The sequence below is a fragment of the Pseudophryne corroboree genome, chromosome 3 (genome assembly GCF_028390025.1).
Source record: "Pseudophryne corroboree isolate aPseCor3 chromosome 3, aPseCor3.hap2, whole genome shotgun sequence".
Taxonomy (NCBI): domain Eukaryota; kingdom Metazoa; phylum Chordata; class Amphibia; order Anura; family Myobatrachidae; genus Pseudophryne; species Pseudophryne corroboree.
In genome coordinates this window covers 452,973,626-452,999,365 of record NC_086446.1, presented here as the reverse complement: position 1 = coordinate 452,999,365, position 25,740 = coordinate 452,973,626, and the positions used below count along the sequence as shown (strand labels likewise).

At 49.7% G+C, this 25,740-nt stretch overlaps 1 protein-coding gene across 3 annotated transcripts in view; it reads right to left on the bottom strand.

Moving 5' to 3' along the window:
* The window catches only part of UNC13D (unc-13 homolog D), a 178,364-nt gene that overhangs the window by 20,383 nt on the left and 132,241 nt on the right, over positions 1-25,740 (bottom strand). For all 3 annotated transcript variants that reach the window (XM_063960576.1, XM_063960575.1, XM_063960577.1), the window contains 2 exons: positions 14,149-14,232; positions 3,191-3,308 (listed from right to left, as the gene is read on the bottom strand). In XM_063960576.1, the coding sequence (XP_063816646.1) occupies positions 3,191-3,308; positions 14,149-14,232 (202 nt within the window). The remainder of the gene's footprint in view (positions 1-3,190; positions 3,309-14,148; positions 14,233-25,740) is intronic.

Here is a 25,740-nt window from a genome sequence, read left to right as displayed (position 1 = left end):
GAAGTCCCGACTTGGTCATTTTCTACTGTTCCTGCAAGCAGGAGTGGATATGGGCCATCAAAGTCCAGATTTCGGCTCTCTCCATCTTCTTTCAAAAATAACTTGAGTGTTGCCAGAAGTACAGACATTCCTGAAGGGGGTTCTCCATATCCAACCACCCTTCGTACCTCCCACGGCTCCGTGGGATCTCAATGTGGTCTTGACCTTTCTCCAGTCGGACTGGTTTGTACCCTTGCAAAGAGTGGAATTTAAATATCTAACTTGGAAGACTGTCATGTTGCTGGCATTAGCCTCGGCAAGACGTGTGCCAGAATTGGGGGCCTTATCCTGTAAGAGCCCATATTTAATATTTCACAAGGATAGGGCAGAGTTTAGAACTCGCCCACAGTTTTTGCTGAAAGTCGTGTCGGCCTTTCACGTAAAACAACAATTAGTAGTTCCGGTGCTGGCGGACACATCTATTGCTCCAAAGTCCTTGGACGTTGTGAGGGCTTTGAAAATTAACGTCAAAAGGACAGCTCATCACAGGAAATCTGACTTGCTTTTTGTCCTTTATAACACTACCAAAATTGGTCGTCCTGCTTCTAAGCAGTCAATTGCTCGTTGGCTCAGGTTGACCATTCAACAAGCCTATTCTTCGGCAGTGTTGTAGCTGCCGAGTTCTATTGAGCAGTGACGTGCGGTGAGGTCAGTGGCTGCGGAGGCACTGACAGCTAGACACGCCCGCCCCCATTGCCAAGCCAGTCAGCCCGGAGCAGGAATTCATCGGAAAGCGGGCCCCAAAAAAATTAAAATGGGGTCCACCCTCTCGAGCAACAACCAGCCCAGTGCTATGCCCCGCACCCCTGGTGGCGGTGGGTGCGAGGTTCATTGTATGTTAATATTGTTCTTTTGAGGTGGCCTAAAGGTCCCAGCAAGCCTGCCCCAGCATGCTGGCACTTGGAGAACCAGAAGTGCCAGCATGCCCGGACATAAAGGGCCCGCTGGCACCTGTAAATAAAATATATTAAAAAAAACCACAACACTGTCTTTAAAAAAAGTGTTATTACTCAGGTTCTTCACCTGGGGCGGTGGCCTTTAAGCTCTTTTGCATGGCCGCCACCTTCCCAGGGCTTCCGGCGTCTTCACCTGGGGGGGCGCTGCCTCCCCAGGGCTTCCGGCGTCTTTCTTCGGTGTCTTCACCTGGGAGGCGGCAGCCTTTAAGCTTTTTTGCATGGCCGCCTCCTTCCCAGGGCATCTGGCGTCTTCACCTGGTGGGCGGCGGCTGTTAAGCGCCTTTGCATAGCTGCCGCCTATCCAGGACTTCCACGGCATCTTCTTTCTTCAGGAGCTCTTCACTGCCCTTCCTACACTGTCGGACTGACGCGGCTGCCTCGCGCTGACTTATATAAGTCAGTCGGAGGGGGCGGGGGGAATGACGTGGCGAGTCGTGATTGGCTCACTGCGGCCATCTTGAATTTCCAAAATGATACTGAGGCGCCATTTCTGAAACTGGTACCGCTCCGCTGCCAATCTCTGCAGAATGGCAGGCAGGGATCTCGGATCCCTGCCTGCCGCGTCCCGCCGCCCGCACCTCCTCCACTTCCCGCCACCCGCACCTCCGCCGCATCCCGCCGCCCGCACCTCCGCCGAGTCCACCAAGTGATGACAGCGGATCCAATGACGGATCTGCTGGCCAATCACTGTGGCCTCACTCACAGGGGCGTGTTTTCCTTTAGAGGTGCCGCTTTCCTATGTAATATCAATAGGCTTTTACTGCCCATGGCTTGGCCCCACCCCCCGCTCCCACACCTTTCCCATTCACAACGGGAGGCACCACGATCGGTGCCTCCCAACCCCATTTTACACTGTGATAATAATTAGAATAATATAAAGAAGATACTTATGACACAGAATGTGTGTCATAAGTATCTTATTTGTATTATTTTAATCATTAATGACATTATTGACATTAATGACTGCCTCCCCTGCCTCCCAGGACTGCAAGTACCTGCTATCCAGGCCCACTCCACAAGGTCAGTGGTTATTCCTGGGCGGCTGGCGGGGTGTTTCGGCCTTACAGTTGAGTTGTGCAGCTACTTGGTCTGGTTCGAACGCATTCGTTAATTTCTATAGGTTCGACACCTGGGCCTGAGATGACCTTCAGCTTGGTCAGGCGGTTTTGAAGGGGTCTCAGCACTCTCCCACCCGTTCTGGGAGCTTTGAGACTTCCCCATGGTACTAAAGTACATCCCCTAAGATGTTAGAGAAAATAGGAATTTCATACCTACCGGTAATTCCTTTTCTCGTAGTCCGAAGTGGATACTGGGCGCCCGCCTCAGTGCTTCGTATTCTTGCTTACCTGGTTGTAAGGTTTCTTGGTTGGGTCCGCCGTTGCGGTCCCTGTTCCACGTTGGCTAGCGTTGCTGCCTGTGTTGGTGATAGTATTGCTGTCCTCTGTTCTGGTTAGCGATGCTGTCCCTTTTATTGTTGTGTGTTGGTTCGTTACGTCACCGTTATCTTCATATATATTCTCTCTCTCATGGTATGTCCGTCTCCTCGACTCCACAGTTTTCCTAGACTGAGTCTGGTAGGAGGGGCATAGAGGGGAGGAGGCAGCACACAAACTAATGTTTTCTTAAAGTGCCAGGCTCCAGTGAACCAGATCTATACCCATGGTACTAAAGTACATCCCCAGAATCCACTAAAGGACTACGAGAAAAGGAGTTACCGGTAGGCATTAAATTCCTATTTTCTGTATGTCAGTGATCATGTCAATTCCAATTACAGCAAATGGCATGAAAATGCCTAGTGGCATCGTTATTAGCCACACACCAGGCACAAACCTGTTTTCCTGCCACACGGGGAAACAGCCTCCAGCTGGTAGATGTTGGCTAACATGGATTACAACAATGAAAAAGACAGGCCTGGGGATATCTGCCACTTACCCCCCAGGCCGTCCATGTTACCGAACATCTACCAGCTGGTGGGTGTTTCCCTTATAGCAGACCCGTTATCTTTCACCCAGGGTGCAAGCTGTGGCAGAGCCCTCCACTGCACCCCTGCCACACACTGCATAATGTTCAGACCTAATTTACTGATGATGTTATATTTGGTAGACTGTATTTATATACCTCTTTATCGACTGGACAGATATAACTTCTGTGGGGGAGATACGTGTAACCTGGGTCAACACATGCACTATACTCACCATTGGAATCCAGGGGAAGTAGATTCACTGCATTGAGGATCTCCACACGTAGCTTCTGCTCTGATTGATGGTAACTGGCCTTCACTGTGACGGCACCATACTTCTCTGTCATGGATCCCTTTCATAGGGTGAAAAATAAAGGAAGGTGAGTTGCACTGATTTACCTTATCTACTGTGACACTGGCAATGTATTTCTGATGTTTTATTGTCGGTATGGCAAACATTCTTATATACATCCATTTTATCCTTGGTGATTTCCATCACTACTCAGCGCAGATCAAGGGGCGTATGTAATAGACTGTAGCTGCACTCTCTGCAAAACTTCTGGTGAGTCTGCCTGCTATTATATCAGCCCCGGCTCTCTATTAGATCCTCCAGAATCAATCACCCTGCCCACAGGAAACAGAAGTCTTTCAAACCCTATGCTTCCACAGCCGTCCCCTGAGTATGACACCACCCACTTCCCCTAGATAAGGCGGATAGTTAACAGTTGCCTCTGGCAGGTGCAGTGTTTACATCTGAACATGGCCTCTGTGGAATGGGCTAAGTGCCTAACACACCCACAACCCTCCCGTAAGATGCCCACGAGATGGACTGTCTTGTGTTCACTTCAGGCCACCTCCCAATCCCTGCCCAGGAACACCCATCACTTTACAGCTCCATTTCTCATACCATCACATGCATTCAGGGCAGTAGAGAGCTGGGCTGGGCCCAGGTACTTTTCAGGGGGAGTGGCCTAATCACAAAAAGAGTAGAAAAAATACAAAAAAAATTGTATTTTAAGCGCCTTCATGGCCACACTGCTGCACAGTACACAGCAGCGTGTGCTGGGCTGAAGAGAACAGCTGCAGATGCTGCTGTCAGGTAAGGGGGAGGGAGCCTGGTGCCCCCACTGGGCCTTCACTGGGCCCCTCCATCAAACCTGGGCCCGGGTAATTTGTACCCTCTCCCCCTCTCTCTCGGCACCACTGCATGCACTCACAGTAGCAAATAATCGCTCAACTACATGAACATCGAAATAGCGTGCAGTTTGTTAAACAGGCCCTGAGGCACTGTCTCCTTTACATCGCATTTGGTTTGCCATATGGTTTGCATAGTTGGTGACCACTGCAAACTCCACACCCAACCAGTAGTAGCCAAAAGCATCTCTAGCCCATTTTATCGCAAAACATTATTTTTCTAAGAAAAAACCTGGGGGCTGGAAATAAACAATCCACTGATTAAAGATATAAAAATGCTGCTTGAGCAGCTTCAGCCCAAACTAACTGATATGGAGAAAGCTCTTTGTTAAGAACCTTGTTAATGAGACAGCAGCAGCAGCTCCTGCACACTCCTTGCAGTGGGACCTACACCCTAATTTTGAGTGGGACATTCTGAAAAGTATGGGAGACTTAGGGGGCCGAACATTTGAGTTTTAATATAACACAAGTACAGTTTAAAATATATGCCATCACTGCCACATCTACCTCTTTCTATGCCATCAGACCCCTCCTCCGCAGGACCCAGCATTTGTCACACATGTCCCCATGCTCTCCAGCTACTGACAATAGTGCCCCTTATTCACATTATGCCACACGGTATGAGCCAAATTCAAATTATGCCACACGGTATGAGCCAAATTCATATTATGCCACACGGTATGAGCCAAATTCATATTATGCCACACGGTATGAGCCAAATTCATATTATGCCACACGGTATGAACCAAATTCATATTATGCCACACTGTATGAGCCAAATTCATATTATGCCACATGGTATGAGCCGAAATTCATATTATGCCACACGCTATGAGCTGAAATTCACATTATGTCACACGGTATGAGCCAAATTCACATTATGCCCGGAGCTGGCCCTAATCAGTATGATGCCCCTAGCACCGCCACTACAGATGTAGCCAGCCTCATTGTTGTCGTAGTGCGTACCCACGGGCATACGCATCACGGCAAGCTGCACTGAATGCTGTGTTGCGAATAGCTGCAGCCAGCGTTTGCGGGAATGTGCATGCGCGCATCATAATTGCAAACCAGTTCTAATAGTCTCTTCCTGTACTTTTAATAACATCTATTCTGTGCCTCAATACTCAGGGAAGATGCACAATGCTAGACACACTCTGAGCAATGTAACAGAAAGCCTTACACAGGCAGAAAGGCGACACATGTAATAACCTTACCTTCTCTTTCCTGGCCGGGCACCATGGTATGGCTGCTGTTAGAGATCCACCTGCACCAGCAAGAGAAGGCAGGGTTGCACACAGGTCGCCGGGCCCAAGGAAATCTGGGTGTGTGGCCTAATCGCAGCCCCCCGTGGCCACGCCCACTTTTAGAAAGACCCCTCTAAATCAGCAGGAACTGCCCTGCCGGGGCCGGGAGAGGAGGCGCACCACCACTCCACTTTGCAGCAGCAGGCGTGGGGTGTGGGGGGTACCGCACATTAGGGGGTGCCTATGCGCACCAGGCACCCCCCCCCCCCCCCTGCGCACACCTATGATGCTAAAAGGGGCTTGATAAATGATAAGTTAACTCTAATTGGTTGCTATGGGCAACATCACCACTTCCGATACACTGCATCTTAAAGTGAGAAGAAGTAGAGCGCGCCAACATTTTTGTACATTTATGGTTTTGTAAAGGTTGGGATAACTTTCAGACGGCCAATGCTGTGACTGATGGTAGCGATGTTGATCTGATGCGTCTTCGAACGGAGCCATCAGATATGAGATGCCGGCAGTGGGCGTCTTTTAACACTAGATGCCTCCTGCTGCATATTTTTTGCACAGTCACTGCATACAAAGACACATCAACTTTGTGATTAGCATCCATCTCTTAATCAGGCCCTGTGAATCTGGTTGTTCTACTATGTGTTCTATTCCTGGGACTGGCAGTCCAAACCTACTGGCATCATTTCTAGTTGGAAGCCACTTCCCTGCTATTATGACATTCCTATTCGATCTACTAATTAGAGGATTTACATCAGTGACATTTGTTTCTTGGATGCAGCACAATCTGAAATATTACATGGACAACATTACGTACTATTGCCATCAAGGTTGTGAATTGAGAAGGAACTGTCAGTACCCAATAGCGCACCGTTTTTCTCAATTTATGTATTTTTAATAGGCCTGAATCTTTTTAACCAGATTGAATGACAACTAAAGATAATACGAAATAATAAGATTTTACTTACCGATAAATCTATTTCTCGTAGTCCGTAGTGGATGCTGGGACTCCGTCAGGACCATGGGGAATAGCGGCTCCGCAGGAGACAGGGCACAAAATTTAAAAGTTTGACCACTAGGTGGTGTGTACTGGCTCCTCCCCCTATGACCCTCCTCCAAGCCTCAGTTAGGATACTGTGCCCGGACGAGCGTACACAATAAGGAAGGATTTTGAATCCCGGGTAAGACTCATACCAGCCACACCAATCACACCGTACAACTTGTGATCTGAACCCAGTTAACAGTATGACAAACGTAGGAGCCTCTGAACAGACGGCTCACAACAATAACAACCCGATTTTTTTGTAACAATAACTATGTACAAGTATTGCAGACAATCCGCACTTGGGATGGGCGCCCAGCATCCACTACGGACTACGAGAAATAGATTTATCGTAAGTAAAATCTTATTTTCTCTGACGTCCTAGTGGATGCTGGGACTCAGTCAAGACCATGGGGATTATACCAAAGCTCCCAAACGGGCGGGAGAGTGCGGATGACTCTGCAGCACCGAATGAGAGAACTCCAGGTCCTCCTTAGCCAGGGTATCAAATTTGTAGAATTTTACAAACGTGTTCTCCCCTGACCACGTAGCTGCTCGGCAGAGTTGTAATGCCGAGACCCCTCGGGCAGCCGCCCAAGATGAGCCCACCTTCCTTGTGGAATGGGCCTTGACAGATTTAGGCTGTGGCAGGCCTGCCACAGAATGTGCAAGTTGAATTGTGCTACAAATCCAACGAGCAATCGTCTGCTTAGAAGCAGGAGCACCCAGCTTGTTGGGTGCATACAGTATAAACAGCGAGTCAGATTTTCTGACTCCAGCCGTCCTTGAAATATATATTTTCAATGCTCTGACAACGTCCAGCAACTTGGAATCCTCCAAATCGCTAGTAGCCGCAGGCACCACAATAGGCTGGTTCAGGTGAAACGCTGAAACCACCTTAGACAGAAAGTGAGGACGCGTCCGCAGTTCTGCCCTGTCCGAATGGAAAATCAGATATGGGCTTTTATACGATAAAGCCGCCAATTCTGACACTCTCCTGGCTGAAGCCAGGGCCAGTAGCATGGTTACTTTCCATGTAAGATATTTCAAATCCACCGATTTGAGTGGCTCAAACCAATGGGATTTGAGAAAATCCAAAACTACATTAAGATCCCACGGTGCCACTGGGGGCACAACCGGGGGCTGTATATGTAGTACTCCTTTTACAAAAGTCTGGACTTCAGGAACTGAAGCCAATTCTTTCTGGAAGAAAATCGACAGGGCCGAAATTTGAACCTTAATGGACCCTAATTTGAGGCCCATAGACAATCCTGTTTGCAGGAAATGTAGGAATCGACCCAGTTGAAATTCCTCCGTCGGGGCCTTCCTGGCCTCACACCACGCAACATATTTTCTCCAAATGCGGTGATAATGTTGTGCAGTCACCTCCTTCCTGGCTTTTACCAGGGTAGGGATGACCTCTTCCGGAATGCCTTTTTCCCTTAGGATTCGGCGTTCAACCGCCATGCCGTCAAACGCAGCCGCGGTAAGTCTTGGAATAGACAAGGTCCCTGCTGAAGCAGGTCCCGTCTTAGAGGTAGAGGCCACGGATCTTCCGTGAGCATCTCCTGAAGTTCCGGGTACCAAGTTCTTCTTGGCCAATCCGGAGCCACGAGTATCGTTCTTACTCCCCTTTGCCGTATAATTCTCAGTACTTTTGGTATGAGAGGCAGAGGAGGAAACACATACACTGACTGGTACACCCATGGTGTTACCAGAGCGTCTACAGCTATTGCCTGAGGGTCTCTTGACCTGGCGCAATACCTGTCCAGTTTTTTGTTGAGGCGGGACGCCATCATGTCCACCATTGGTCTTTCCCAATGGACCACAATCATGTGGAAGACTTCTGGATGAAGTCCCCACTCTCCCGGGTGCAGATCGTGTCTGCTGAGGAAGTCTGCTTCCCAGTTGTCCACTCCCGGGATGAACACAGCTGACAGTGCTAACACATGATTTTCTGCCCAGCGGAGAATCCTTGCAGCTTCTGCCATTGCCCTCCTGCTTCTTGTGCCGCCCTGTCTGTTTACGTGGGCGACTGCCGTGATGTTGTCCGACTGAATCAACACCGGCTGACCCTGAAGCAGAGGTTTTGCCAGGCTTAGAGCATTGTAGATTGCTCTTAGCTCCAGTATATTTATGTGAAGAGACGTCTCCAGGCTTGACCACACGCCCTGGAAGTTTCTTCCCTGTGTGACCGCTCCCCAGCCTCTCAGGCTGGCATCCGTGGTCACTAGGACCCAGTTCTGTATGCCGAATCTGCGGCCCTCTAACAGATGAGCACTCTGCAACCACCATAGCAGAGACACTCTTGTCCTTGTGGACAATTTTATCCGCTGATGCATCTGCAGATGCGATCCGGACCATTTATCCAGCAGATCCCACTGAAAAGTTCGTGCATGGAATCTGCCGACTGGAATCGCTTCGTAAGAAGCTACCATTTTTCCCAGGACTCTTGTGCATTGATGCACAGATACTTTTCCTGGTTTTAGGAGGTTCCTGACTAGATCGGATAACTCCCTGGTTTTCTCCTCCGGAAGAAATACCTTTTTCTGAACAGTGTCCAGAATCATCCCTAGGAACAACAGACGTGTCGTCGGGATCAGTTGGGATTTTGGAAAATTCAGAATCCACCCGTGTTGTTGGAGCACTACTTGGGTTAGTGCTACTCCGACCTCCAGCTGTTCTCTGGATCTTGCCCTTATCAGGAGATCGTCCAAGTAAGGGATAATTAAGACGCCTTCTCTTCGAAGAAGGATCATCATTTCGGCCTTTACCTTGGTAAAGACCCGGGGTGCCGTGGACAATCCAAACGGCAGCGTCTGAAACTGATAATGACAGTTTTGGACCACGAACCTGAGGTACCCTTGGTGTGAAGGACAAATTGGAACATGAAGGTAAGCATCCTTGATGTCCAAGGACACCATAAAATCCCCTTCTTCCAGATTCGCTATCACTGCTCTGAGTGACTCCATCTTGAACTTGAATTTTTGTATGTACAGGTTCAGAGATTTTAGATTTAGAATCGGTCTTACCGAGCCGTCCGGCTTCAGTACCACAAATAGCGTGGAGTAATACCCCTGTCCCTGTTGTAGGAGGGGTACCTTGACTCTCACCTGCTGAGAATACAGCTTGTGAATGGCCTCCAATACCGTCGCCCTGTCGGAGGGAGACGTTGGCAAAGCAGACTTTAGGAAACGGCGAGGAGGGGACTTCTCGAATTCCAACCTGTAACCCTGAGATACTACCTGCAGGATCCAGGGGTCCACCTGCGAGTGAGCCCACTGTGCGCTGAAATGTTTGAGGCGACCCCCCACCGCCCCTGAGTCTGCTTGTAAGGTCCCAGCGTCATGCTGACGCCTTTGTAGAAGCCGGGGAGGGCTTCTGCTCCTGGGAAGGAGCTGCTTGTTGCAGTCTCTTACCCTTTCCTTTGCCTCGGGGCAAATAGGAATGTCCTTTTGCTCGTTTGTTCTTATAGGAACGAAAGGACTGCGGCTGAAAAGCCTGCGGCTTTTTCTGCTGGGAGGTGACCTGGGGTAAAAAGGTGGATTTTCCGGCCGTTGCCGTGGCCACCAGATCCGATAGACCGACCCCAAATAATTCCTCCCCCTTATACGGCAATACTTCCATATGTCGTTTGGAATCCGCATCACCTGACCACTGGCGCGTCCATAAACTTCTTCTGGCAGATATGGACATCGCACTTACTCTTGATGCCAGAGTGCAAATATCTCTCTGTGCATCTCGCATATAAAGAAATGCATCCTTTAACTGCTCTATAGTCAGTAAAATACTGTCCCTATCCAGGGTATCAATATTTTCAGACAGTGACTCCGACCAAGCCACGCCAGCACTGCACATCCAGGCTGAGGCGATTGCTGGTCTCAGTATAACACCCGTATGTGTGTATATACTTTTTAATGTATTCTCCAGCCTCCTATCAGCTGGATCCTTGAGGGCGGCCGTATCAGGAGACGGTAACGCCACTTGCTTTGATAAGCGTGTGAGCGCCTTATCCACCCTAGGAGGTGTTTCCCAGTGCGCCCTAATCTCTGGCGGGAAAGGGTATAATGCCAATAACTTCTTTGAAATTAGCAGTTTTCTATCTGGGGTAACCCACGCTTCATCACACACTTCATTCAGTTCCTCTGATTCAGGAAAAACTATCGGTAGTTTTTTCACACCCCACATAATACCCCTTTTTGTGGTACTTGCAGTATCAGAGATATGCAAAGCCTCCTTCATTGCCGTGATCATATAACGTGTGGCCCTACTGGAAAATACGTTTGTTTCTTCACCGTCGACACTGGATTCAGTGTCAGTGTCTGGGTCTGTGTCGACCGACTGAGGTAAAGGGCGTTTTACAGCCCCTGACGGTGTCTGAGACGCCTGGACAGGTACTAACTGGTTTGCCGGCTGTCTCATGTCGTCAACCGACTTTTGTAGCGTGCTGACACTATCCCGTAATTCCATAAACAAAGCCATCCATTCTGGTGTCGACTCCCTAGGGGGTGACATCACCATTACAGGCAATTGCTCCGCCTCCACGCCAACATCGTCCTCATACATGTCGACACACACGTACCGACACACAGCAGACACACAGGGAATGCTCTGATAGAAGACAGGACCCCACTAGCCCTTTGGGGAGACAGAGGGAGAGTTTGCCAGCACACACCCAAGCGCTATAAATATATATAGGGACAACCTTAATAAGTGTGTTCCCTTTATAGCAGCTCAAATATTATAAATATCGCCAATAAGTGCCCCCCCTCTCTGTTTTTACCCTGTTTCTGTAGTGCAGTGCAGGGGAGAGTCCTGAGAGCCTTCCTCGCAGCGGAGCTGGGCAGGAAAATGGTGCTGTGTGCTGAGGAGAATAGGCCCCGCCCCCTTTTGGCGGGCTTCTTCTCCCGGTTTTTTTGGAACCTGGCAGGGGTTAAATACATCCATATAGCCCCAGGGGCTATATGTGATATATTTTAGCCAGAATAGGTATATTACATTGCTGCCCAGGGCGCCCCCCCCAGCGCCCTGCACCCTCAGTGACCGCTGGTGTGAAGTGTGCGGAGAGCAATGGCGCACAGCTGCAGTGCTGTGCGCTACCTCATGAAGACTGAGACGTCTTCTGCCGCCGGTTTCTGGACCTCTTCTCTATTCGGCATCTGCAAGGGGGTCGGCGGCGCGGCTCCGGTGACCCATCCAGGCTGTACCTGTGATCGTCCCTCTGGAGCTAGTGTCCAGTAGCCTAAGAAGCAAATCCATCCTGCACGTAGGTGAGTTCACTTCTTCTCCCCTAAGTCCCTCGTTGCAGTGAGCCTGTTGCCAGCAGGACTCACTGAAAATAAAAAACCTAACAAACTTTTTCTAAGCAGCTCTTTAGGAGAGCCACCTAGATTGCACCCTGCTCGGACGGGCACAAAAACCTAACAGAGGCTTGGAGGAGGGTCATAGGGGGAGGAGCCAGTACACACCACCTAGTGGTCAAACTTTTAAATTTTGTGCCCTGTCTCCTGCGGAGCCGCTATTCCCCATGGTCCTGACGGAGTCCCAGCATCCACTAGGACGTCAGAGAAAATTAATTTTATACAATATTTGTGCAGGATGTCTATAGAAATAAGTACGGATGGCTATCAGTGGGTTGTCCATTCATGGTCACCATCAATAGTATCATTGATTGATAACCTTGATGGTGTAAAACCATCTGTAAGGGAACCATCAATGGTTTTACCCATCGATGGTCACCCCTGCATTAGTGCAGACCAATCATTCTGGGGGCATGGCTTTGCGGGTGTCGGGTGGCGGAGCTTTTTACCATCAATGGTGGGAATCTGCTTCTCCACCATTGATGATCAAAGTATTCACCATTGGTCATAGACCATCAATGATTTAAAATCATCAATGGTCGATGGCCATCTATAGAAATAAGAAGAAAGTAAACATTATATACAATATAGTAGACTGTATGCATAGGCTTAATTATAATCAGTCTATGGCGTGCGGTTCAGTGGGGTACGGTACCACACACCCTGCACATAAGAATATACTTATCTTGTGCTCAGGCCCGGTGCTACCCGCTCAGAGAAGGGATGCAGTGCAGGGAGGCGCTGGGAGGGAGAGGCGCTCCCCCTGCTCTGCATCCCTTCCCTGCTGCGCCGTCCTGTCCTACCTGCTGTTGCTGCCAGCTGCTGTGCGGCGCTGGCATCATGAAAAGCCCCCTCCCCCATTCCCCTCACCTGTGTGACAGCGTCTGGGTATATATCAGAGGAGGGGGTTGAGCTAGATGGGACAGAAGGGGCGGAGCTACACGGACCAGGCTGCTGTACTGAGGGAGACAGTGGCTTAGGTAAGTGGTGGGTAAGAGAGAAATGTGTGTGTGTGTGTGTGTGTGTGTGTGTGTGTGTGTGTGTGTGTGTGTGTGTGTGTGAGTGTGTGTGTGTATATATATATATATGTATATATGGTGGGTGTGTATGTGTGTGTCTATATGTGTGAATTGTGTGTGTGTGCGCGCTTAATGGATGCTAGTACTGGGGGGGCATTACGTATAACGACGCTACTACTGGGGGGACATTACATGTAAGGACGCTACTACTACTGGGGGGGCCATTACGTGTAAGGATGCTACTACTACTAAGGGGGGCATTACGTATAAGGATGCTACTACTACTGCTAAGCGGGGGCATTACGTATAAGGACGCTACTACTACTGGGGTCATTACATATAAGGACGCTACTACTACTGGGGGGGCATTACATGTAAGGACACTACTACTACTGGGGGGGCCATTACGTGTAAGGACGCTCCTACTACTGGGGGTGCATTATGTATAAGGACGCTACTACTACTAAGGGGGGCATTACGTATAAGGACGCTACTACTACTGGGGGGCATTACATGTAAGGACGCTACTACTACTAAGGGGGCATTACGTACAAGGACGCTACTACTACTGGGGGGGCCATTACGTGTAAGGACGCTACTACTACTGGGGGGGGGGCATTACGTGTAAGGATGCTACTACTACTGGGGGGGGCATTATGTATAAGGACGCTACTACTACTGGGGGGGCATTACGTATAAGGACGCTACTACTACTGCGGGGGCCATTACGTGTAAGGATGCTACTACTACTGGGGGGGGGGCATTACGTATAAAGACGCTACTACTACTGGGGGGGGCATTACGTGTAAGGATGCTACTACTACTGGGGGTGCATTATGTATAAGGACGCTACTACTACTGGGGGGGCATTATGTATAAGGATGCTACTACTGGGGTGCATTACATATAAGGACACTACTTGTGAGACCACACCCCTTTTCCCGGCGCACGCCAAAGGAATATGGGAGGGCGCAAATTTATAGTTTGCAGGGGGGCGCCGAACACCCTAGCACCGGCCCTGCTTGTGCTGACAAGAGGGTCCCCCCTCCTTCATTGTTCCATCTTCCCAGTGACATCTACGAAAAGGTGGCACTGCTCAGTGAAAGTAAAGACTCTGACACTGTGCCAGAGTCTTTGCCCTCTTGTGCGTATGCTCCATCTTCCTGAATATCACTGGGAACATGGTGCCATGGGGGAGAAGGGACGTGCTTCCCGGCACAAGGTAAGATATTGGGGCTGCTAAGAGGAGGAGCTTTACAGCTTTGACTTTATGCAATTGTAATACAACAGGAAGCCAATAAAACTCTACTTTGCCCTGTTACCTGCTGCACAATCTTCTTCTGGTAATACTTCTCGATTAGTTTCCGAGTGCTGGAAGAGCAGAGTTCAAGTTCTTGTTCCAGTGCCTGAGGCAAAAGACAGACAGGAAACTTAATATATATTTACATACCTCCCAACATTCCGTTTTTCATCACTAAAGGCCCAAAGGGGGCATGACCAGCGCTCTGTGAGCTGCTGGCATGCCCCCTCTCCCTGTCTTCACTGAATAGACGCTGTGCGCATGCGCACAGCGTCTATTCACCGCTGCTCTGCTAAGCAGAGCAGCGATGACAGGAGCCTCCCAACTTCCCCTTCCACACCGCAGGACACTGCGGCCCGCGGGTGGGACAGTGGGACAGTCCCAAAAAAACGGGACTGTCCCGCGAAAATCGGGACAGTTGGGAGGTATGCATTTATGTTGCCACTGCCACTGTTTCAGCTGTTCAGAGAGGAATAGACAGTTTTACATTAAGGAGTCTACTGATTTATTGTGATTAACCTTTGCATAACCAATTAAGCTAGCTTATCTCTAAAATAAAGACACAGACAAAATAAGACACGGACAACCACTGCGTAAGTTTGAAATGGTCATTAGCTATTTATTAAGTGGAATGACCCTTCTGGTAAGGGATGGCAGGGAAAACGCTTGATGACCAGCTCTAGCCAATTGATGTTATAATAATAATGGTGGCAACTTAAATGCCTCAACTTAAAATGGTGGCGACTGCACATACCCCAACTTCTATAATATGAGACCTGGGGAACCAACGGGTAGCATCTATCCTTATGTATCAATGCCTATTTCCCTATAGATTGTAAGCTTGCGAGCAGGGCCTTCCTACCTCTGTCTGTCTGTCTGTCTTTGCCCAGTTTTGCTGTATAATTGTTGTTCTAATTGTAAAGCGCAACAGAATATGCTGCGCTATATAAGAAACTGCTAATAAATAAATAAATAAATAAATAAATAAATGAGGAGACTAAAACGTCTCATCCGGCCAAAAGCATAACCTGCATTGAAAAGGCAACACACCCCTCACTATGGCATAGCGTGACCATTTCCTATAGAAAATGCTCATCCTATAGAAAATGCCCATCGTCCCCCGAACTCACTAGCCGTCCTTGGGGGTGTTCTTCAGTATACCGGCTGTCGGGATCCCGGCGCACAGTATACCGGCGCCGGAATCCCGACAGCCGGCATACCGACACTTATTCTCCCTCGTGGGGGTCCACGACCCCCCTGGAGGGAGAATAAAATAGTGTGGCACGCGTAGCGCGCCACCGTGCCCGTAGCGTGGCGAGCGCAGCGAGCCCGCAAGGGGCTCATTTGCGCTCGCCACACTGTCGGTAAGCCGGCGGTCGGGCTCCCGGCGCCGGTATGCTGGTCGCCAGGAGCCCGACCGCCGGCCAGCCGTAGTGAACCCGTCCTTGGAAAGGGTAGGATTAATCTATTTATACTCAGAATCAATAGAATATATATTATGTGAAAACACCTATTTAATTCTATTGATTATATTGTAATATCACTAAAGGCAGGAGTAAGGTGAACAAATAAATGTTGAGAATTAGATTCACATATACTTAAGTAATATACAGTTACAGATAGGGCAGTGGCGTAACTAGAAATTTTTCTCCCCCAAGCCAAAAAATCCTTCGGCGCCCCCCCCCCCCCATACACCCCGTAATTGCCTGCGGCGCGCGCTGGCAAAAAGGGTGTGTGGCTTTGTCGAAATGGGCGTGGCTTTGCGTGGAGGGCGTGGCATTGCAGGAAAAGACTACCTTATACCCCAGTTTTGCAACCTGCACGCCCAGACGTTGGCCACCACAGGAAAGAAAAATAATCCTGATTCATGCCCCTTACATTATTTGTCATTTTTCCTCCTTATAGTAATGCTCAGTATACATTATTCCACATACTGCAATGGCCCTTAGACATTATTCCACACACAATCAGTGATCGCGCTGAGCCAAAAAAAAAGTGGGTCCCAGGGACCCTTCACTTTTAAAAATTGGGGTCCTACCGGTCTTTTTCTGGGTCCCATCGGAATGAAGGTTCTTATTAATTTTAATCTTGTTTGGACACTACAAAAGTGTTGCAAGATGGGGGGGATGGGGTGACAATGCTGCTGGGCTGTGTAGCATGCAGGACACCCTGCACCAGAGCTGTAACTAGACATTTTGGTGCCCTTAGGCAGAAAGTGAATTGGTGTTAGACCACTCAGACCACAAAGAACAGGCAGTGCGCGCCGTAGGCGCGCCGCAAAATTTTAGGGGCGTGGCTTCATAGGGAAGGGGCGTGGCCACATAATAGTGTCAATTCACATTACACCACACAGTAGTGGCGCTTATACACATTGCACCAGGTAGAACCTCCTATGCACACTGATCCAGGTAGATCACGTCATACACTTTGCTCCAGGTACAGCACGTCATACACTTTGCACCAGGTACAGCACGTCATACACTTTGCACCAGGTACAGCACGTCATACACTTTGCACCAGGTAGAGCACGTTATCATACACATTGCCGCTAGGTAGAGCACGTTATCATACACAGTGCACCAGGTAGAACACGTTATACACACTGCGCCAGGTAGAGCACGTTATCATACACATTGCGCCAGGTAGAGCATGTTATCATACACATTGCCGCTAGGTAGAGCAAGTTATCATACACATTGCATCAGGTAGAGCATGTTATCATACACATTGCCGCTAGGTAGAGCAAGTTATCATACACATTGCCGCTAGGTAGAGCAAGTTATCATACACATTGCGTCAGGTAGAACACGTTATTATACACATTGCGCCAGGTAGAGCACGTTATTATACACAATGCGCCTGGTAGAGCACGTTATCAGCCACATTGCGCCAGGTAGAACACGTTATTATACACAATGCGCCTGGTAGAGCACATTATCATACACATTGCGCCAGGTAGAACACGTTATTATACACAATGCGCCTGGTAGAGCACGTTATAATACACATTGCACTAGGTAGAGCACGTTATCATACACATTGCGCCAGGTAGAACACGTTATCATACACATTGCGCCAGGTAGAACACGTTATCATACACATTGCGCCAGGTAGAGCACGTTATCATACACATTGCGCCAGGTAGAACACGTTATTATACACAATGCGCCTGGTAGAGCACGTTATAATACACATTGCACTAGGTAGAACACGTTATTATACACAATGCGCCTGGTAGAGCACGTTATTATACACATTGCACTAGGTAGAGCACGTTATCATACACATTGCGCCTGGTAGAGCACGTTATTATACACATTGCACCAGGTAGAGCACGTTATCATACACATTGCGCCAGGTAGAACACGTTATCATACACATTGCGCCAGGTAGAACACGTTATCATACACATTGCGCCAGGTAGAATACGTTATCATACACATTGCGCCAGGTAGAGCACGTTATCATACACATTGCGCCAGGTAGAGCACGTTATCATACACATTGCGCCAGGTAGAGCACGTTATCATACACATTGCGCCAGGTAGAACACGTTATTATACACATTGCGCCAGGTAGAACACGTTATTATACACATTGCGCCAGGTAGAACACGTTATTATACACAATGCGCCTGGTAGAGCACTGAGGCACATTGCAGTAACCACTCACTTATCACCTCCAGTTGCACGAAGGGGCCGTTTGACACAAGTGGTTCCGCCCCCAGCAGCAACTCACTGACACTCACCATTTTTTCTGACAGCACAGTGCAGTGAGTGCACTGGCACAAGTAGCCAGCCTGCGCCTGTAGTAGCCGCAGCCTGGAGGAGCTCTATGTGAAATCGCAAGCAGAGGCTGTTCTCTGGCAAGAAGGAGCTCGTCCAATCGCTTCCCCTGACGGGCTGGCCACTGCTAAATATACCGATAATCAGTTCCAACTGTGTCAAAGTAGTGGAGCCCCAGGTGCAATGGGAAAGTCAGTGTCACTGCACAGTTGTACTGATATACTGGTATATTTAGCAGTGGCCAGCCCGTCAGGGGAAGCGATCGGAGGAGCTCCTTCTTGCCAGCCTCTGCTTGCGATTTCACAGATAGCTCCTTCATGCTGCGGCGCCGGCTGGCTACTTGTGCCAATGCACTCACTGCACTGTGCTGTCAGAAAAATGGTGTCAGTGAGGCCCTGACACTCTGAGCGGCCTCACATTGCACACACGGAGCTTGCAGCCCCCGGACATCCCGCATCTGCACCAGCTACTCCAGTTGAAGCGGGGCGATGCAGCACTGTCTACTGCTTACCTACAGCGGGAGCTGCGCAGCCCGGACGGCTCCTGCTGGAAGGTAGTTGTCGGGTCACGGTGGGGCGTTGAGCGGGTCCCGGGTAGGGGGGTGGCGGCGGGCAGATCCGGAGCTGTACTCCCAGTCGCAGAGGAGGGTGCTGGCGGCAGAGCGGCAGTGGAGCCGGATGAGCGGGGCCAGTCTGTTAGCCCTGCAGCACAGATTCATGTGCTGGCGGGGAGCAGGATTCAAAGCGGGAGATGCTGCAGGCTGTGATTGGATGGAGACTACAGGAGGTGATTGGCCGAGGAAACAGCCAGTCACCTCCTGCATTCCGCTGACAGGCTTAACACATGCAAACACATATTCAGATGAGCGCGTCCTGTGGGACCCGCTCATCTTCTAAATGTGAGTCCCGGGCGGCTGTTTCTGGGTAAAATACGCGCCATGGCGCGTTTTTGCGATCATTGACAATAATGCACATGACACAATATGCACACACCGTAATGCCCCCTACACATTATGCCACACACCGTAATGCCCCCGACACATTATGCCACACACCGTAATGCCCCCGACACATTATGCCACACACCGTAATGCCTGTGACACATTATGACAGGAATCGCAAAGCCAGTTATACATTATGCTACACACTGCAATGCCCCTGATACATTATAGCACACACAATGTCTGTGACACAGTATGACACACACCACAATGATCCTGAGACATTATACCACATACCACAATGCCCGTGATATAGTATACAACACACCGTAATGCCTGATACATTATGACACACACCGCAATGTCCGTGATACATTATGCCACACACCGTAATGCCCATTACACATTAAGTTCTACAGTAAGGCTTCCAATTACTTTTAAATTACCTCCTCGTTGCCAGGGGTTTCATGCTCTTGGTTCCATGCACGGTGCCAGGGGTTTTCATGCTCAGGGTGTCATGCTCGTTGCCAGGGGTTTCATGCACTGGGTGTCCTGCTCGTTGCTAGGGGGTAGTGCTTGTTGCTAGGGCCGTGCTCCCAGTGCCACATATGCTCCCAGTGCCAGATATTCCCCCACAGTGCCAGGTATATGCACCCAGTGCCAGATATTCCCCCACAGTGCCAGGTATATGCACCCAGTGCCAGATATTCCCCCACAGTGCCAGGTATATGCCCCCCCCCCCCCCCCCCAGTGCCAGATATTCCCCCACAGTGCCTGCTTCCCCCCCAGTGCCAGATATTCCTCCCCCCAGTGCCAGGTATATGCCCCCAGTGCCAGATATCCCCCCCCTCCAGTGCCAGGTATATGCCCCCAGTGCCAGGTATATGACCCCCCAGTGCCAGATATTCCCCCCCCCCAGTGCCAGGTATATGCCCCCAGTGACAGATATTCCCCCACAGTGCCAGGCATATGCCCCCAGTGCCAGATATTCCCTCCCAGTGCCTGCTTCCCCCCCCAGTGCCAGGTATATGCCCCCCCAGTCACGGGTATATGCCCCCAGTGCCGGGTATATGCCCCCCCAGTGCCAGGTATATTCCCCCAGTGCCAGGTATATGCCCCCCCAGTGCCAGGTATATGCCCCCCCAGTGCCAGGTATATGCCCCCCCAGTGCCAGATATTCCCCCCCAGTGCCAGGTATATGCCCCCAGTGCCAGGTATATGCCCCCAGTGCCAGGTACATGCCCCCCCAGTGCCAGTTATATGCCTCCAGTGCCAGGTATATGCCCCCAGTGCCAGATATTCCCCCCCAGTGCCTGCTTCCCCCCCAGTGCCAGGTATATGCCCCCAGTGCCGGGTATATGCCCCCCCCAGTGCCAGGTATATGCCCCCAGTGCCGGGTATATGCCCCCCCAGTGCCAGGTACATGCCCCCAGTGCCAGGTACATGCCCCCAGTGCCAGATATTCCCCCCTAGTGCCTGCTTCCCCCCCAGTGCCAGGTATATGCCTCCAGTGCCGGGTATATGCCCCCCCAGTGCCAGGTATATGCCCCCCAGTGCCGGGTATATGCCCCCAGTGCCAGGTACATGCCCCCAGTGCCAGGTATATGCCCCCCCAGTGCCAGGTATATGCCCCCAGTGCCAGGTATATGCCCCCAGTGCCAGGTATATGCCCCCCCAGTGCCAGGTATATGTCCCCAGTGCCGGGTATATGCCCCAGTGCCTGCTCCTCCGGCCCCCCCCCCCTATGTGTTGGAGGGACACGAGCGCATCGCGCGTATCTCCTGTGTCCCTCCTGGCTCTCCCCCAGGTGTCTAATAAAGGAAGTGCCGTTCGTGAGCCAATCAGAGCTCACGAACGGCACTTGCTTCCTTAGACCGGCCGGGGGAGAGCCAGGAGGGACACAGGAGAGACGCGCGATGCGCTCGTGTCCCTCCAACACATGGGGGGGGAGAGCCGGGGGAGCAGGCACCGCAGCAAGGAGGGAGAGGAGATCGCAGATTGACATGCGGACGCTCGTCCGCATGTCAATCTGTTCTAAATCAGTGGCGCCCCCGCAGCCCCTCGCCCCTCGCCCCCAAGCCACCGCGAGGACTGCGGGGGCAGTAGTTACGCCACTGAGATAGGGTAAGATACACCCTCCTTTGGCTATACAAATTACGTGATACATAACCCTATCCAAATAAATAAGCTCCTACATATACTCTGTGTTATTGTATTAAAGGTACTAAGGGTCCTTCATGTATGTGTGGAAAATATAATTGCTATATCCCCTATACTATGGTACTAACGATATACTGTTAATGCTCTGACATACTGGAGTTTACATTCAAGTAAAAAATTGGATCTTGAACTATCTTAAAAAATGGAACCAAGCTGTATTTAGGCAGCCTGCTCTCTAATAGAATTGGGGTTGCTACACCCCTAATGAAAGCAATATTCCATATGCGTCTAACCAGATCTAATACGAATACCGAATATTGACGTAAATGTGAGCTGCAATACATGTAAAATTGGTACTGCTACATTTCTGAAAGCAACTCCCTCTACGTGTATAATCAGAGCATATATTTTCTCCATCAGGGACATTAATAATTAATATGATAAGCCCCTGCTATATGGAGATTTACTCCCTAGTGGAATGTGATTTGGGAATATAGTAGTAGGGGATAGGTTGAAATAGTGATCTCTATTAAACACATTATCCCTCAACTTGAAGGCCAACAGTATTACCACATCCACCTATACTCACAGCCTTGTTATTAGAGATACTCCTTTTGAGGTAATTATAGTTGAGTAAGGGGTGCATGTACGACAATTATCAGTCGGATCAATTATCATAGAACAGACAGCTTTTTGATAGTATCTTAATAATTAGTACCCGATCAAAACATATACATTGATACAGCCACCCTAAGTGGGTTGCACATTAAGAATTACATGTGGAAACGGTTTTTAATACTTTATTCACATTTCTTAATAACTTTCTTATTCACTTATATGTTTGTCTTTGTAATTTTAAACTCTATGTTTCACTGTGGTCCGGGATATTACCAATAATGTACATTCTATTTTAATATATTCTCAATAAAGGTTATATTTTATGATTTATTACTTCTGTCTAGTGCTTCGACAATACAGATTGCCTCTGCAGCCAGAAAGGCTGAGATATGCTGCACACAGCCCTTACTACAAAAACTACAGAAACTGCAGGAACAGCAAGGGTTAATGCAGCCCAGGGAGAAAACATTGTTGCCAGCCACAGGTCTCCTTGCTGTCACCTGATTGGATGTCAAAGGAGCAGGAATCCCAGGCATGGAATGTTGCCCTGAGAAGCCAGAGAGGTTAAATATGCCCTGCATCTGGTGGGAGGTGTGCAGTGTCAGCATGGAGTGTTCCCTGCAGTGTGTCCAGCTGTTGGTAGTGTGAGAGGGGTGGGTGTTGCAGCAGTCCCAGACAGAGTGCACCCTATCTATTGGATGTGAGTAGGACAGAGTGACAGCAGTGTTGGAAGCTATAAACCTTCACCAGGCAGAAGTTAGCAGAATCTTGGAGCCAAAGACTTGTTGGTAGTACTGATACAAACTGCATCCAGTTGACAGCAAAGGGAAATATGAGCTGCCACTACTTTGGAAGCTGTGTGTGGTGCGTTTGAACTCTGTTATTGCACACTATTCACAGACTCCGCCTTTGTTGAACTATTTCAGACCATATCAACCTCCTTAAAGTGTACCTCAGCCAGTGCCACAGTTAAGCACTAATACCTGCTGCATATAGGGACTGAGAGACTTTTGGTTAGACAGTAAAGGGGAGCACCAAGCAGCTATTAGCAGCATATAACCTGCCTACCCCTCCCAGTATGATACAAGCTGTAAAACAAGTGCATACCATGCCACAGCCTGCATAGTGTGAGGGATTATTCAAACCACCATACCTTGAATGTGCAAATAAATGGGTAGCATTATCATAACTTCAGGATCACAAGACTGCTAATACAGCCTGTCCATCTCTAAAGCCACCCAATGGGGTAAATGTATGAAGCAGTGATAAGAGAGGAGAAGTGAGCCAGTGGAGAAGCTGTCCTTGATAACCAATCAGCTGCTCTGTATAATTTTATAGTATGCAAATTATAAATGTTACTTCAATGCTGATTGGTTGCCATGGGCAACTTCTCCACTGGCTCGCTTCTCCTCTCTTATCACTGCTTCATACATTTACCACCATATACCTCTATTGTCTGTAGCTGAGTTCAATTGCCTATAAATCGGAGGTTTGTGGACAGGAACTCACTGTGGAGCTCTGATATATAGTTATGCAGAGGTTCTCAAACTTGGTCCTCGTGGGCCCACACAGTGCATGTTTTGCAGGTCTCCTCACAGAATCGCAAGTTAAATAATTAGCTCCACCTGTGGACCTTTTAAAATGTGTCAGTGAGTAATTAATACACCTGTGCACCTGCTGGGTTACCTGTAAAACATGCACTGTGTGGGCTCCCGAGGACCGAGTTTGAGAACCTCTGTATAGTTATGCATCTGTGCAGTGCAAATGTTTCCTAGGCTGATTAAAGTGTAGTAATCTCCTGCTACAGCTTGCACCATGTAAAGTGTTCACTAGCACATCCCTTAGCAAAAGAGCGCCCTTCAGAGCTGCAACACTGGTCACTGTTACATTGATTCTTGCAACAAACGTATATTGGCCCTCATTCCGAGTTGATCGGTCGCAATGCGAATGTAGCAGAGTTACACACGCTAAGCCGCCGCCTACTGGGAGTGTATCTTAGCTTCTTAAAAGTGCGACCGAAGTAATCCCAATATTGCGATCACAAACCTCGTAGCAGTTTTGGAGTAGCTTCAGACTTACTCTGCCTGTGCGATCAGTTCAGTGCTTGTCGTTCCTGGTTGACATCACAAACACACCCAGCGTTCGCCCAGGCACTCCCACCTTTTCTCCGGCCACTCCTGCGTTTTTTCCGGAAACGGTAGCGTTTTCAGCCACACGCCCCTAAAACGCCGTGTTTCCGCCCAGTAACACCCATTTCCTGTCAATCACATTACGATCGCCGGAGCGATGAAAAAGCCGTGAGTAAAATTACTTTCTACATAGCAAAGTTACTTGGCGCAGTCGCAGTGCAAACATTGCGCATGCGTACTAAGCGGATTTTCATTGCGATGCGATGAAAAATACCGAGCGAACAACTCGGAATGAGGGCCATTATGGATTAAATTCCGTAGAGTAGTAAATACTTCTAAATCGCTCTACCACAGGAGTGAGGAACCTCCGGCCCGCGGGCCGTATAAGGGGGGTCATTCCGAATTGATTGCTCGCTAGCAGTTTTTAGCAGCCGTGCAAACGCATTCTCGCTGCCTACTGGGGAGTGTATTTTAGCTTTGCAGAAGTGCGAACTCTTGTGCACCAGAGCGCCTGCAAAATCTTTTTGTGCAAAACAAGACCAGCCCTGTAGTTACTCTTCGTGTGCGTTGATTCTAACGACAGAGGGACGGCATTTGACGTCACACACCCGCCCAGCCAAGCCTGCGTTTTTTCTGCCACGCCTGCGTTTTTCTAACCACTCCCTGAAAATGGTCAGTTCACACCCAGAAACGCCCACTTCATGTCAATCTTCCTGCATTTGGCCGTGCGACAGGAATGTTCGTTAGACTCTGTGCAAACCCACGATGTTCATTGTACCTGTACGAAGCACCTGCGCATTGCGGTACATGCACAGAAATGCACATTTTTAGCCTGATCGCTGCACTGCGAACAACAGCAGCTAGTTATCAACTCGGAATGACCCCCTAGTCCCGTAAAGCCACTTGTTCCGGCCCGCTGCTGTGTGTGTGTGTGTGTGTGTGTGTGTGTGTGTGTGTGTCAGGGGAGGAGAGCGCAGCGTGCGCCTCTCCTGCCCCTTTGTGCTCAGTCCGGCAGCAGTGTGTCTCAGCTGTCAGGGCAGGGAGGAGAGCGCAGCTATGTCCGGCGGCAGCGGCGTGTAGGATCTCAAACCAGCTGCCGGTTCGTGAGCCAATCAGGAGCCGCCACTGCCGGTCCACGAGCTCTGATTGGCTCACGAAACGGTGGCTGGATTGAGGTCCTACACGCAGCCACCCACATAGCTGCACTCTCCTCCCTGCCTGGCCCCAGAAAACTGAGACATGCAGCAGTCGGACTGAACACTATGGGGCAGGAGAGGCGCATGCTGCACTCTCGTCCCCTGACACACACACAGCAGCAGCGGTGAGCAGCACAGTGGGGTGGGGGGCATGTGTGGGGTAATATGTAACTGGCACTGTGGGGCAATGTGTATCTGGCACTGTGGGGGCATATGTGTATCTGGCACTGTGGGGGCATATGTGTATCTGGCACTGTGGCGGCATATGTGTATCTGGCACTGTGACGGCATATGTGTATCTGGCACTGTGGCGGCATATGTGTATCTGGCACTGTGGCGGCATATGTGTATCTGGCACTGTGGCGGCATATGTGTATCTGGCACTGTGGTGGCATATGTGTATCTGGCACTGTGGCGACATATGTGTATCTGGCACTGCACTACTGGGGGCATATGTGTATCTGGCACTGCACTATTGGGGGCATATGTGTATCTGGCACTGCACTACTGGAGGCATATGTGTATCTGGCACTGCACTACTGGGGGCATATGTGTATCTGGCACTGCACTACTGGGGGCATATGTGTATCTGGCACTGCACTACTGGGGGCATATGTGTATCTGGCACTGCACTACTGGAGGCATATGTGTACCTGGCACTGCACTACTGGGGGCATATGTGTATCTGGCACTGCACTACTGGGGGCATATGTGTATCTGGCACTGCACTACTGGGGGCATATGTGTATCACGTCCCGTTTTTATTGGCCATGACCTGTATGGCAT